The 14,454-nt window shown below is 41.4% G+C and overlaps 2 protein-coding genes across 2 annotated transcripts in view; both read right to left on the bottom strand.

Annotated features, from left to right (window-relative positions):
* Positions 1 to 3,256, bottom strand: part of LOC117231110 (sodium/calcium exchanger 3) — a 121,792-nt gene extending 118,536 nt beyond the window's left edge. The window contains exon 1 of the mRNA XM_033489208.1: positions 1,772 to 3,256. Coding sequence (XP_033345099.1) covers positions 1,772 to 3,111 — 1,340 coding nt within the window. The 5' untranslated portion in view covers positions 3,112 to 3,256. The remainder of the gene's footprint in view (positions 1 to 1,771) is intronic.
* Positions 3,257 to 8,165: 4,909 nt separating this feature from the next.
* On the bottom strand, positions 8,166 to 14,069 carry LOC117231102 (slit homolog 3 protein-like). The gene is made up of 4 exons (XM_033489199.1): positions 13,897 to 14,069; positions 12,438 to 13,712; positions 8,510 to 9,897; positions 8,166 to 8,414 (listed from the first exon to the last, which is right to left on the bottom strand). Exons 1-3 carry the CDS (start codon positions 13,897 to 13,899, stop codon positions 8,572 to 8,574), a joined length of 2,604 nt encoding a protein of 867 aa, XP_033345090.1. The 5' UTR covers positions 13,900 to 14,069; the 3' UTR covers positions 8,166 to 8,414; positions 8,510 to 8,571.
* Between the last annotated feature and the right edge of the window lie 385 nt (positions 14,070 to 14,454).

The following is a 14,454-nucleotide window of genomic DNA, read 5'->3' as shown; positions in this document are numbered from 1 at the left end:
TTCCAGCTTCCAACAAATATCACTCCGTTTCATATACGTTTTCAAATTCGTTTCAAATTTAACCAATATGGCATTAGGTGTTTCATCGAAGTACTCTCGAAATTTCAAAATATTTCATACAACGCACATGACACGTTCGTAAGAAGTTCCTGCAAGTGTTCAAATACTTTCGTGAACCGATGTAGGTGGCACGAACAATCCTACTTTACCAGAGATGACGTAAACTGCTACTTATGCTTATCACGAGTGATTCGATCACGTTTGTTCCCAATTACGATTATACTTTCTACAGCGATCCGTAATTTCTTGTGATCGCCTCTAATTGACAGAGACCATAAATACTTTATATTAACCGTATCAAAGGAATATTAGGATTTTGAAATCGAAGGGAAGTATTCGTATCTTACTGTTCGAGAGACTGGTATCTTTCTGACGAACATAAACAGAAGCATATCGAATTATTTTCTAGTTTTGTTATTGAATAAAATAAATTTATATGCAGATACTTTCACGCGAACCTTGTCGAATTATTTTATAGCAAAAAATAAAGAATTACGATCAGCCAACGATCAGACACAGTCAGCCAATTCAGTCAAAATGAAAGAATCACACGGTGACCGCGTCGTAAACGAAGTTAAATTACAACCGTGATCGTAATTCTACGAATCAGCGTTGATGATTTTCCACGCCATGTCCTATATCTCATTACAGTTGTAATGCTGTGCAAGTTCAAGCTGATCCGAGAGGACTGACACGTTGTCGGTCAATCGGTTGCAAACCTTTCGCACACCAACGACTTGCCGCCCTGCCACCTTTCATCCGACCGATTATCTCTCGAAAGCTTAATGCGATTTCGAGCCACTGATTCGTCTCTAGCTTTAATAGACAGCTAGCGTGCGCCACAGGGACACTCGTTCGAGTTTCCGCGTCGTCATTGACCGTGGCAATAAAACTAGAGGTACGTGTAGTTCCGCAGTCCGATCTCTACGCGTCCTTGATCTTCTCCTCTGAATATCTTTGCCGCTCGTTCGACCGACATTTCCGGCATGGAAGCTTTTCCCCTCTCGCTTTTCCTCTCGCGTTGTTCCACGAATCGCGGACGAGACAGATGAAATTCTTCGGTACCGCGAACACGAAATTGCTTCGTCGCGGTTGCTACTTGATGCCGTGTTTGTTTCGATCTTATCCACTGAATAAGTGTCACAGGCTGTGGAATCTTTCATAGGTGAAACTTCAGCACGTGCGAATATCCTTCGAATATTATCGTCTTGGATTTTTTAACTCCGCTTGTTATTGATATTGTACTTTAAAGAAAACTCGTGGGAGAAACTTTTACACGCGATAGTCGTTGAAGATTCGCAGCGGTGAACGACGAAGGAACGACCCGAAGAGAAAGTCGTGTGTTTTTCGAGGAATATTCATCGGAACAAGGATCGATAGGATATCTAAACTCGTTAAAATTTCTGACAGTTTACATTGCTTATCGTCGAGAATGTCCGCGGAAGCGAGTAAAGGCCCGTGTCTGCTAAGTTGGCGAAACTTCGCCCGTTATTACCGGGGCGATGTTAGCATTTGCCAAACAGATGCCTGGAATCGCAAAGTTCTGGTCGGAGTACGAACGAAGGAAATCCTTGCTAAATTTCAACGAAAACAAAAACGGATTGACGTTAAAGCGAGTGGCAGTTGGCGCACACTCGTCGAAACAATGGTCTCGGTGGATACAGTGTTCGAGTCGAGAAATGGGCGGGAAAAAAGAAGAAGACAACTGTACCTGATGTAGAAATGCTCGTCCTCTTCGAACAGCTCGTCGTCGATGACGGAGAGCTTGATGGTTTTCCTGGTCTCGCCCGGATCGAAGGTTAGAGTGCCCTTGGCGCTGATGTAATCGGAACCAGCCTCGGCCGAGCCATCTTCGGTGCAGTAATCGACGGTGCACGGTTTGGTTAGGTCACCGCCAACTCTGGTCACTCCTACCTCGAAGGTACCGACGTTTTCCATCACGGTGTAGTGGCCAGGTTCGAAGAAGATTCTCATGGCGTTCACGTTCTCGATGTCGATGCTCTCCGCCTCTTGCCTTTGCAGCTCGGCCTTGACCTCGCTCAGATCGCTCTGCGCCCTTTCGCTGATCTTCTTGCTCAGATTTCCTGCGCCGACCATCTTCCTGGTCGCCTGTACCCTGTAGAACGCTCTGCTCTTCGGCCCCTTTCCGAGCACCTCTTCGTGAGCCATCACCTCCAGTTGTTCCAGCGGCAAAGTGGGATGTTTCCTTCTTAGTTCTCTCAGAGTGTTGATGTAATCCCTTCTGGTCTGCTCGAACTCCTTTGCTTCGGGCGTGTCGGCGTCCGTCATGTTGTGGAAGTTGTCCTGCTGAGGTTTAATCTCGAGCTCCACCCCACCGTCCGAATCACCGGCCTCGGCCTGCACGATCACTCCTCTCTTGTTCATCCGGTAGCCTTTGTGCAGATACTTGTAGATGAGCAGACGTCGATCGGCCACGTAGGCCGTGAGAACCGTGGCTGGGAAGAATGAAAAGGTGAGGATACCTTCCCAAACCTCGAGCACGCCGGGACTGGAAACCGCCAGGATCACGTACAGCCAAACGTAAGCAAAGATGCTCCACGTGGCGGTCACGAAGAACACTCTCAGGTGCTTGATCTTCCTGGTCTCGCCGTTTGGTATCACGAACACGCACAGAGAGATAATGACGAAGAGATTGTAGGCAGCCGAGCCGACGATCGTGCCCGGCCCTAATTCTCCAGCCTGGAAATTTTTCGCCCAGATCTCGATGATCGACAAGAGGATCTCCGGCGCGCTGCTACCCAGCGCCATCAACGTCAAATTCGCCACGGTCTCGTTCCACACCCGCACCACCACGATCTGCGGCTCCTTACCCTGGCGGCGAACCACCAGTTCCTTCTCCTTCGATGTGATTACCTCGATCGCCGCCATGAAACGATCGCTGATTATCGACACGCCGATGAACAGGTACAACAGCAGAAGAAAGTAGACAAATCCGCGGAAAATCACATCGGAGAGGTAGAGGTTCTCCAGTGGTCCCCATAACGGCACCACTAGACCGGGCTCGCACCGGACCGAATAATTTCCCGACATCTTTCTTCCGACTTTCTCTTATGCTTTTCCTTCCCTCCCGTACGACGGAAGCGCCTCGACCAACCCCGATTTGATTCGAGATCGAATCGCCGACCTCTGACCGCCGTGACACAAACGGCTACAGCTGCCCCGAGTTTCGTTCCCAGAGGGTGAACAGCTATCGACAATGACAAACGACTTTGACTCCGATCGCCCTCGTGGCGTATAGTAACGGTGAATGGCCCCTCTGTCTATCCTTGCGATTTCGAGTGGAAGCCAACTGTCGACACTCGTGCAAACCCGCGTCTTCTCGCTAGCGGAGTTCTCACCACCGTTTCCTCATCGAAACGATATTTTCGGAGGTTCTCTTGTTCGCGGCTCCCTTTCCGCTTTTGCGTGCACTTAGGTACCTCCCTCTTTGGATCTCGCACTCTCCTCCACACGCACTTCACCCTCTTTCTCCGGTTTCGTGTTTCTTACTCCTCTCGAACCACGTTCCCCGTGACAGAGACCACGGACGTTTATCTTCCGATTTTCCGTGTATATATGTACATGTACATGTGTGTATGTGTTGTGTGTGTGTGTACACAGCGTGTGTGAGTGTACGCGCGTATACGTGCCGATTATCCGACCGCAAACGAGAACTGCCTGTCTAGGAACCGCGCGTGTCACCCTGACGAGCCGTGCGACATCGGTGGGTCGGAGAATCGGCTACCGAGGGAACCTGCCGATACCACCGCGGCAGCGAGCTCCCATCACGAAGAGGATCCTTCGAGCACGGGGCGATAGAACCGTACCGGGCCGTGTTCGAACGAACACTGAAAGAGGAGAGAGAGAAAGCGAGCAAGGAAGAGGAGAGCTGGGTGGGAGTAGAGTCTCTCGAGCTGCCTAGACGTGGCGGACCTCGCTTCCTCCCTCCTGTTCTAGCCATCGCTGCGTGTCACTCTAGCCCTCTCTCCCTCTCTCTCTCTCTCTCTCTCTTTCTCTCTTTTTTCACCCCTTTCACTCGATTTTTCTTTCTCCAACGCAAACACGACGCACTCCGCTTATCTTTATCGGTCTCGCGTCGCGCTTCCACAGTCGCGATCTCCCTTTTACTTTTTAGATCCTTGTCTTCCCTCTTTATCCTTCTCTTCTTTCCCCATTCGCGATATCTCTTTCCCTCGCACGCGCTCTGTAGCTGTCTTTCTCCGTCACTGGCAGTCGTTCTCCTTGTCGCAGACGCTTCTTTGTCTCGCTCGTGGCGAAGCATCCCTGCCAGCATACCGGCTAAAGGGAGCGCATGCGTTTCCACCTATTCGACCACCCTCTTCCTCCACCCCAACTGACACCCCTGATCAGTAGGGACGCCTCCCACCCCGGCATCTCGCTTCTCTAGGTGGCTTGGTCAACCTAGGCCAGATCTAACTGGATGGAACGCGCTCTTGCATCGCGTAACACTTCCTTCTTCCACGCGATACCAATCTCTTTCTTTCTTTGTCTTTCTCTTTCCTCTCTTCGCGTATTTTTTTCCCCCGTTGCTCCTCGAGTCCGAAACGCCTGAATCAAACACGCGGCTTTATCATCGGCGGCTCCTTTGTCGTTCGTTTGAATAGCCCGCGTTGCGCTTTGCAACCTAAAATGCGCGAGGTAAAAGAAAAGCCAAAAGACGATGCTTTCCAGATAGTTTCTCCCATCCGTGATCCATTGATCTCTCGCGACATCGTTCTTCGAAACCGATCTATGAATCGAATTCCACTCGTCCGCTCGATCTTACGTGACCCTCGTAGCGGCAAGGAACGCGGATCTAGAAATTCCAATACCTACGGACGCCTATGGATGAGATAGACGAGCCAGTGTCAAGGTTTCCTCGACGAGATCGTCCGAGTTCCGTAAGCACAGCTTTTCTCCCTCCGCGCTGCAGCGACCGTAGGATCGTTGTTATCAGACAGCAACTGTTTACGCATTCGTTTGTTTATCTTCGAGCGATACAACATGGAAACTTCGCAGGTATATCCGCTGGTCTCAATTTAAATCTAGCAGAACGATTGATTTCAGTTGTAACAAGAAGCGGAGGAATATCCAACGGTGAAAAAGTATTTTTCTATTGTAACTTTCAAAGTATAATAAGAATATCGATCTTTTGACGGAATTGTACCAGGTGACTAAATATTTGATAGCAGTGGTTTCGTGTGATTTCACGCTTCTAGATTGGATATTCGTCGTCGATGGAAATTCGCAGCTATCCAGCGATGTTTTTAAAGACAAACTTCGTCCAGCTTCTCGTTTCGTTTTCCTTTGCTATTCGACAATGTACGAGGAAAAAGAATCGCCTCCTTTTAACGGTCCATCGAACGAACGATTCTTAAGTGGAAAAACATTTCTTTCGTTTTTGCTGGCCCTTCTTTCAGCTCGTGAAACCTCGACACGCTCCGCACTCGTCCTAATGTATCTCGCTACAACTGATAAAAGGCACTCGGCAACGATGCTGAAGATCTACGGGTGGCAGGGGGAACGCGTGATAAATACAACGACGAAACATCACAGACGCTTATATCGCCCGATTCTTTCTTCCTTCCTCCCTTCGAGCTTCCCCGAACAACGATGAACCTGTATCGATACAATTGAGATCTTGCTGCGTCCACGAGGGGAACATTCTTCGTCGCTTCTTACGATCGTTCGAATTTACGCAAGACGAAGGTGGAGGCGTCAGAATTTCAGAATAGCGCGATTTGCCAAGACTTTATTATCCCATTAAGAAGCGATCGATGATTTATCATAATGTTATACATTGGCTCACGAAGATATTTGGACATTTACCATGTACTATATAAATTTCATATATACAGGGTGGTTGGTAACTGGTGGTACAAGCGGAAAGGGGGTGATTGTACGCGAAAAAAGAAGTCGAAAATATAGAATAAAAATTTTTCTTTCGAGGCTTTGTTTTCGAGAAAATCGACTTTGAATTTTCGCTCGGTACGCGTGCACTTTGTCACGGATCTCACTGTAGATCGTTGTCTCGATGGAAAAATTAAAAAAAAAAATTTTATTCCATATTTTCGACTTCTTTTTTCGCGTAGAACCATCCCCTTTCCGCTTGTACCATCAGTTACCAACCACCCTGTATATATTGCCTGTTTTATACATTTGAAACATTTTGGAATTTCATTAATACGATGATGATACACGACTGAGTACATCGTACACAATGACTAGAAGAAGTATTTGTTCATGCTCCTATTTTCCAATGATTTAGAAACCATGTCAATGCTTCGTACGGAATAGAAAATCTATTAAAACCTATTAATTGCAAGCTGCTATTCAGAGAGCTGCCCAGAAGACTCGAAAGAAACCACCCGACAGATTTACTCACGCACGGTCAATAACACGCGTACACACGCAGTACAGTGGTCGATTTTAGCGATCGTCGGTGAATGTATTGAAATCGACACGTCTACAATAAAATTCAATTTTTCAAAAATGTAATTAATTGTACTGAACTATTCGAGAGATTTATAAAGGATATATAAAAAGAAGAAAGATTTTTACGAGGTTTTAAGACGATAGCAAATTTCATATATCTACAGATAAAGAAAACAGAATTCGTTAACGCGAACTGATCGAAGAAATTGCAAATATGGTGGGTCAACGCGATATTAGCCTTTAATGGATTAAAACGAAAGAAAATCAGTGTACGTTGATAGAACAAGCCCGGACACAGGAATATCCTTGAGAGAATATTTTGAGCGTGAAAAGACGAACAACGAAGACGAAGCTACATTGGCAATTTGACGAGAGTAAAACTACCTTTGATAATAAAAGTCGTTGTACAAGATCGAGTGATTTGGTCCAGGAATTTCGAGTAACTTGCGATGAAATATTCGCTCGGCAGTCGTTTCCTTGCGAATGAAACTAAACAAAGTTGTTGTACGTTCGTGGAACAGGTCCTCGAATCTCTTGTTGTACCGATCGAGATTCTCGAACATCGTCAAGACCATCCTATCGGTTATCGTTATCGGTTGAGAAAGGATCAATTTCAGCAAAACGAACCGCTCGAACGATCTTAAAGTTCGATAGGAATTTGATGACAAGCTCGTTAGAAGAATCCTTCGATCGAATCCAAGAGTAACAGGCTACTCTAACTCAAGGACGGTCGCTTAAATACCTCTCAGAAGACAAAAAGAATCGCAATCTCTGGATCATTCTAACAAAGTCGATATTATAGCAGCTTATCATGGATATTCTTAATCGCAATCGTTGCATACGCTACCGACGACCTTGCTCGTTCTCGTAAGAACCTCAGGTTGAGGATCATATTCTCGTTAAGTAGCTCGATCGTTTCAATGTGAAATATCTACGTGATATCTAGCAGAAACATACAACACAAGAGAAAATTGAGGATTTGTATTCCAGCGTTGTACTGTATTTTTATACTTAACTGTAGTAACTATACGATAGTCCGCGACTATCGTCGCCATCTAGTAGGATACAACGAAAACAGTTTAACGCATCTTCACCGAATCGATAAGTTCTAGTGAAAGAGATGGAAACTAAACCATTAACCAAAAATATAATAAACGACTATTAGACGATTGAGTAAATAGAGAGACACGGACGAGGTACGGAATAGACATAATACATAACAATATTGATTAAGTGCAGAATGATACCTAACATCTACTATTTCTCGATTTTAGTAGGAATAAAAGGTTATATGAAATGATTGAAAATGTGCGTGATATAGAATGCAAACTACGTTTCCGATTTGGTCTCTGCGTAAAAGAATGTTTATCTTCGAAATCATCCTTTTCCTTCTAATCGCAAGCTTCAACTTTCAACGCAACATGCCACGTTCGTTGTTTGAATCTTACAATCGAATTTTGTTTTAACGTTATCATCTTTTTTTTTTCGATAAAACTGCGAAAAACACGTATCATTGCAATTCGAAGAAACGTTTGAAAATTCTACGATACCGGGAAACCTTACCTTTACCGAAACCTTTGCTTCTATGATATTTCCATACATTTCTCGATTTCTATATGTATGTATACAAATTTTGGCAACTCGAAACAAGTAAGATACATACGTAAACGTGATTGACGTACTGCGAATATTTATTTTATATGAATCGTTTACAAAATACAAAGACGTTGTATTTGCAATGGAACAACAATAACGTTAATGTTTGAAACATAACGGCAATGGTAATAAAAATGAAAAATGTAAAAATGTCGACGAACCTTCTTCTTCTACGTTTCTTCTTGTTGCTGGATTCTCGAATTTCAGTCGTGTGAAGAATAGTCGCCCCGTTGAAAACCACGTAGAAACTCGCGCGTGAAATCCTAAAAACCAAAGGAGCAACGTTTCAGAGACGCACATAGGCGTTTAAACGAAATAATACAACGAAAAGGGAGCGTGTGATCGATGCGTGACTTACCTCGAGATCATCCGGTACAGTATACGAAACGTGGATGAGAAGATATATCGGCATCGAGATCGTTAGTTTTCCTCAGAATCTGTTGCGAATTCTTCTAAACTCTCGGTCAATATCGTGTTGCTCTCTACGCTAGGCAGCACAGGTTCTTTCGTGTGTACCATTAACGTGTTGAATTTGAAGAACGAGAAAGGATTGTTCTGAAGATGTAATATAAGCTGTATTTCCAAACACTTATCCGTAAACAGATCATCGATGTTCACGATACTGTTATTTTTCAGCAAAAGATTCCATTCAAAGGATTTTGTATGGTAAATTAGCATCGTGGGAAGTACTTTGATGCGGTTATTCGATAAATCCAACCACTCTAGCGTCTCGATCGACTTCAAATAGTTCAAATTCGTCACTTCCTCGATGTAATTGTTGGCTAAATCCAAGTATCTTAAGCTATTCAACGAGCCCATATTCGGCACAATCTGCAGCAGATTGTGACTCATGCGAAGTTCCTTCAGGCTAGACAGTCCCCGGAAAACGTGTTCCGCCACCGATCCTATGTAATTATGGGATAGATCTATCATTTGCACGTGTATTGTATCCTTGAATGCGTCGCTCTCTATGCTGTTGATACTGTTGCTGGACACGTTCAGAATATTCAACCACTTGAGTTCTTTTAACGACAGCGAGTGCGAGTGCGTGCAACGTGCACCGCACAATTCTGTTATTCTGTTTTCGTTCAGAAACAGAACTCTGATGTTAGCCGGAAGCTTTCGAACCTGGCACGGGCATCCGTTCTTTTCCAACAGGAGCATCTCCATGGTTTCCGGTAGATTGTCGAGGAATTTGAACGACTGGATGTAATTTTCCGACAAGTCCAATTTCTTTAGTCTAGGCGTGAATTTGTCAAGGGGAACGTCGAATTGAGAAATATTGTCACCTCTTAACGACAAGACTTCCAGAGCCGGAAAATATCCAAATGTGTTTGGGATGCTGATGTCGTCTTTATCGCCGTACTTGGATCTCCACTTGTTATTGTTTATAATCAGACTCCGCAATGTTGCGTGGTAGCGGAGCCACGACAATTCTTCCAGAGATATTATGTTGCCGGAGATACTCAAAACTTCCAGCCCTTCCATCAGGTCGAACGCTTTATCAGAAATGTACGCGATCTTGTTGTCGTCGAGATACAACTCCCTTATGTCCGAGGTATTAGCGAAAACGTCTCCGATTCTTGTCAGGCCTGTATTGTTAAAGTTCAAAATGGTTCCCGGAATGCAGACTTTCGTGCAAAGTTTGTAGGCCGTCATATGTTCCTTTGTACCCGCAAATATTGCAAGTACTACTTGCGAGCTGAAGAAGACCGGAAGTAAGATCCTCCACTGCACGAACAACATCTGCAAACGTTAGTACGAGGTAGAGGATTCACTGGCTTTCAAAAGTCGATTAAAAGAGAAGGTTGGCGATCGATTTTCTACTTTTTTTCTGTTATTCGGAAGATGAGCTTACCTTTTAAGAAGCGACAGCCGAGGAAAAAAGAAACGATCTTCTAAACAACCGACTGCTGCAACGAACAAAGCTCTGTTCTCTACTTCAACGCGTATCACCAACTTAGCACCTTCTGTTCTCAACATTTTAATTCGCTGCTTTATAAAGAAGCGATGATCATGCAATTCAACACTGTAGGGACTGCAGGACTGTAACCGAGCTTCCGGAGGACCCTGTTCTACGCGCAGATCGCCACATGGTGCTTCCTCTTCTACCTTTATTATTCGTTACGTAGAACGCGCAAGTTTAGACAAATTTTTATAAGAACGGATTAAATAAATGGGACAGAAGTATGTTTTAGAAACGTATTTTCTATCTTGCATATTTATTACATATACAGTATTTGTCCGGAAATTAGATCACTTGTTTATCGTAGCTTGTTCAATAGCTTTATTATAGACTATAACGACTAAGATGTGACTAATTTGTTGTTATGAGTAATTATTATTAACTATTGCTGTAATGTTGGCGATCGAAATACATACGTGTAAGTGTGTGTCACTGGTGTGCGATAGGCGATTACGCGAGTTTAGAAGATAGTACCGATTTTATTGCAGTGATATCTAAGATAAAAGCTACTGTAAGATATACTAACGAAATTGTATAAAATTGTTTATTTTTGTATCTGATTAGATAATTTCTCCCGTACAGTATCTACTTCTGATACATTTTGCGTATTTACTATGTATTTGCTATATGTCACTTCTACGTGAACTTCAGCGGTCTATTCGCAGTGATATCTAAGATAAAAGCTACTGTAAGATATACTAACGAAATTGTATAAAATTGTTATTTTTGTATCTGATTAGATAATTTCTCCCGTACAGTATCTACTTCTGATACATTTTGCGTATTTACTATGTATTTGCTATATGTCACTTCTACGTGAACTTCAGCGGTCTATTCGCAGTGATATCTAAGATAAAAGCTACTGTAAGATATACTAACGAAATTGTATAAAATTGTCTATTTTTGTATCTGATTAGATAATTTCTCCCGTACGGTATCTACTTCTGATACATTTTGCGTATTTACTATGTATTTGCTAGATGTGACTTCTACGTGAACTTCAGCGGTCTATTCGTAGAATGTAAATGGAAATGTAAAAAAAAAAAGAAAAGGAGGATTTGAGTTTCTCACGTCTTATCCTCTGATCTTCGACTTGATCTTCCATGAAACAGTATGGCCAAGAATTTCGAACCGACTCGGATCGTTCTGTTTGAGAGAGAAAGGAAAGATAAGGAAATGGAAAATTTTCTACTGACGAGATGCAAAAGATAAACTCCTACTTTTCGGAAGTCGATTAGAAAGTAGCAGGGCGATGAGTGCTGTTCGTTCGTTACTTTTTCGAACACGTTGCTGCGATCGTGCATGCGTCGTCTCGCAAACACTGCTTCCTTGCTCGGGTTACGAAGATATCCAATACCATGAGACATCTGAGTAACGACGTTGTGTCGTTTTGGAATGCATCGTTGCAGATTTTATAATGCAATACTGTAACGACCGTAATCTAATGATAACTCCAACTGCTCTTCAGTGAGCAGTGAAACGAAATACTGATGTGAATATATTTCTAGCGAATGAGTTAAGAGGCTGATGTGATAATCGAAATCCAAGCGCTCTTTCGTAATGATGTTCAGCTAAATTGCAAGTTAGATAATCAACGAAAATCCGAACACAGCTTGGAGAAATGGCGAATTTGAAGAAACGTGTATATTGCGTTCGTGAGTGAAATGTTAGCGCATTTGAAGATAGGGAACAGTTTCATCTATTATCTTCAACACGCTAAACCAATTTATCGAATGTTTCTTTATAAACAAATCGTAAAATAGCATGATAAGAGAAAAAAACAGACAAAACTTCAACCTGTAATAAGCAAACTGGTCGCAAGTCGTAGAGCTTTTCATTGAACGTATCCTCGTTTAACTTTAATAATCTGTTTTTCAAAAAAAAAAAAACAAAAATCTCTTATACTTCGATCAAAATCGTTCTTAAACGCTATCAAAATGTTTTCAAACGTTATTTATTGCATTCATTATCGCTTGTTGAAAGCTTATCGTCATTTTCACCGATCATTCGATCGATAGAGTTCTTAGCAACGGATCTTATAAATATTACGACGAAATATTGAACCAGGAAAATTATCTTCCGGGATAAGAATATTATATACATACGATAATTTTACATAACCCTCTAACGTGTAATGTTTGCGCAAACGTATGATAAGAAGAGAGAAATAAACTTATCAGGGTTATGTTCTCCGAATTTATTGCTGCACTAAACAAGTGATTTTACTCTGGATATAATAATTACAATTGTTATTATATTATACTGTATGGTACCAATTATAATACTGCTAAATTATAGAATAATAACATTTTTAAAGCACGTATATAGTACAATTATTTGGCACACTTGATAATGTATTTAGATCTATATACGTGATACTATTATTTTTTATATACAATTCTTTCAAATAACTCATGTGAAAGATAGACATATATTCGATACTTATAAAATTATTGTACTGCAAATTTAGATATTTTAGCCTTTTCATGCCTTTGTGCCATTTCGGAGGCAATGATTTTAATTTATTACGAGATATGTCTAAATATTCTAACATTTTCAGATTCCAAAACTCCATTACGTCGATGTTGTCTATCTCATTTCCGCGTAGATTCAACGTTTTTAAAGAACTTGATGTGACGATATCCGTAATATTCCTAATGAAGTTATAATTTAACGACAATGTTTTCAAATTATTTAAATGATCTACAGGAGGAATCGTTGTTAATACATTGTTATCTAAATTCAAATTTTCTAATAAAACCGTGTATTGGAACGCGTCTATTGATACAACACGTATTTGATTATGAGATAAATCTAACGATTCTAAGGATCGAATATTTAACTCTGGCAAATCGAACAACGAACAGTTAGATAACGATAAAATTCTTAATCTTTGGTAAATTGGATTTATCCAAAATTCCTCAAGAGGATTCTCATCCAGATACAATATCTCGATGTTTCCAAGATTATTCATAATGAATTTATCAATCGAATTTCGTTCTAAGTATAGACTTCTCAAATTCAGTAAATAAATGGCAGTTTCGTTGATATATTGTATGTAATGACTGTCGGATAAATAAATATGTTTTAACTTTGGAAACATGTCTATCCACAAAAGAGGAAATTCGTGAGTTATTCCTCTCCAGGACAATGTATCAATGTTAGGACACCTTATTTTTGCATTGCTCGCAGGTATTACATCGTTCATTTCTGGTGCTACTTGAAAATCTATAATTAATGTTTTCAAATTGTCGTGCTTTATCTCGAGATTATCGAAAGAAATGTAATTATGAGCGAGATTTAGACACTTCAAAAGAGGAACTTCCTCGAAAGCATCTATTGATACTTTTCGGATGCTATTTTCATGTAACGATATTGATTGTATCGTCTTGCTCTTCACCAGATCTTTAGGGATCTTTTCTAACCCCAGTCCGTGCAAATTAATGCTCTCTTCTTCAGAGCATGCGACGAGATGTTGCTTGTTATTTATCGCGTTATGATACGTGATCCACATACGATCCACATCCTGTTCCCAACTTATTTTCGGTATGGACTTTGTAATGCTTATAATCGTACTCAACAATATAATGGTTTTCTGGAAAAAAAAATAGAAAACATTTATGATAACGATAAGCAAGGATATGTTGCGCTGATACTTTGCATTACATATCGAAACATGTCGATGTAAACAGAGACAAATGAAAACAGGTAACTTTGATGTATGGTTATTTGTCTTAAGAAATAACATGTAAAACGACAAAGAATGATTGAATGCGTACCATTATGCGAACTTTCTTCTGTTTCTTCTGGCTGCAAACAAGAAATTACTGCAAATTTGCAGCTGCCTCCTCCTCTTATATCGATTGACAGTTGCGTCAGCTTATTCGAAATAATCGGAAATAATAAATACATCGTCTATAAAAAGCGTCGTTATCGTTTCAAACGTTTCCTGTTTGGGATCTTCCTGTCATCTTTTATGAATATGATCACTGTACATTCAGAACAAGGTATGCTTTCAAGTTGTAACAAAGTACACGTTATTTCTTGCATCCCCAACTAATTCGACCGATTTTATACATTCTAGGAATAACTTTCGCAAAATATGTATTTGTCGCTCATCTTTTAACCGATTAAATGAGAATTGTCAAAGCAATAGATACATCTACGTAGCGTCAAAGATTTGAGTAATTGCATCGTTGAAATTCGAACAGATATCGAATACAGATATCAATAATAGATTAAATTCGAAGAGATATCGAAAGATAATTTCTCCCCTTTCCTAGACATATTGCAAAATACTAATTAAAAGTTGAAACAGTATGATTAGATATTTGGAT

The sequence above is a fragment of the Bombus vosnesenskii genome, unplaced genomic scaffold (assembly GCF_011952255.1).
Source record: "Bombus vosnesenskii isolate JDL3184/JDL3185 unplaced genomic scaffold, Bvos_JDL3184-5_v1.1 scf7180000013270, whole genome shotgun sequence".
In the NCBI taxonomy this organism is placed as follows: domain Eukaryota; kingdom Metazoa; phylum Arthropoda; class Insecta; order Hymenoptera; family Apidae; genus Bombus; species Bombus vosnesenskii.
This window is presented reverse-complemented; position numbering and strand designations above follow the sequence as displayed.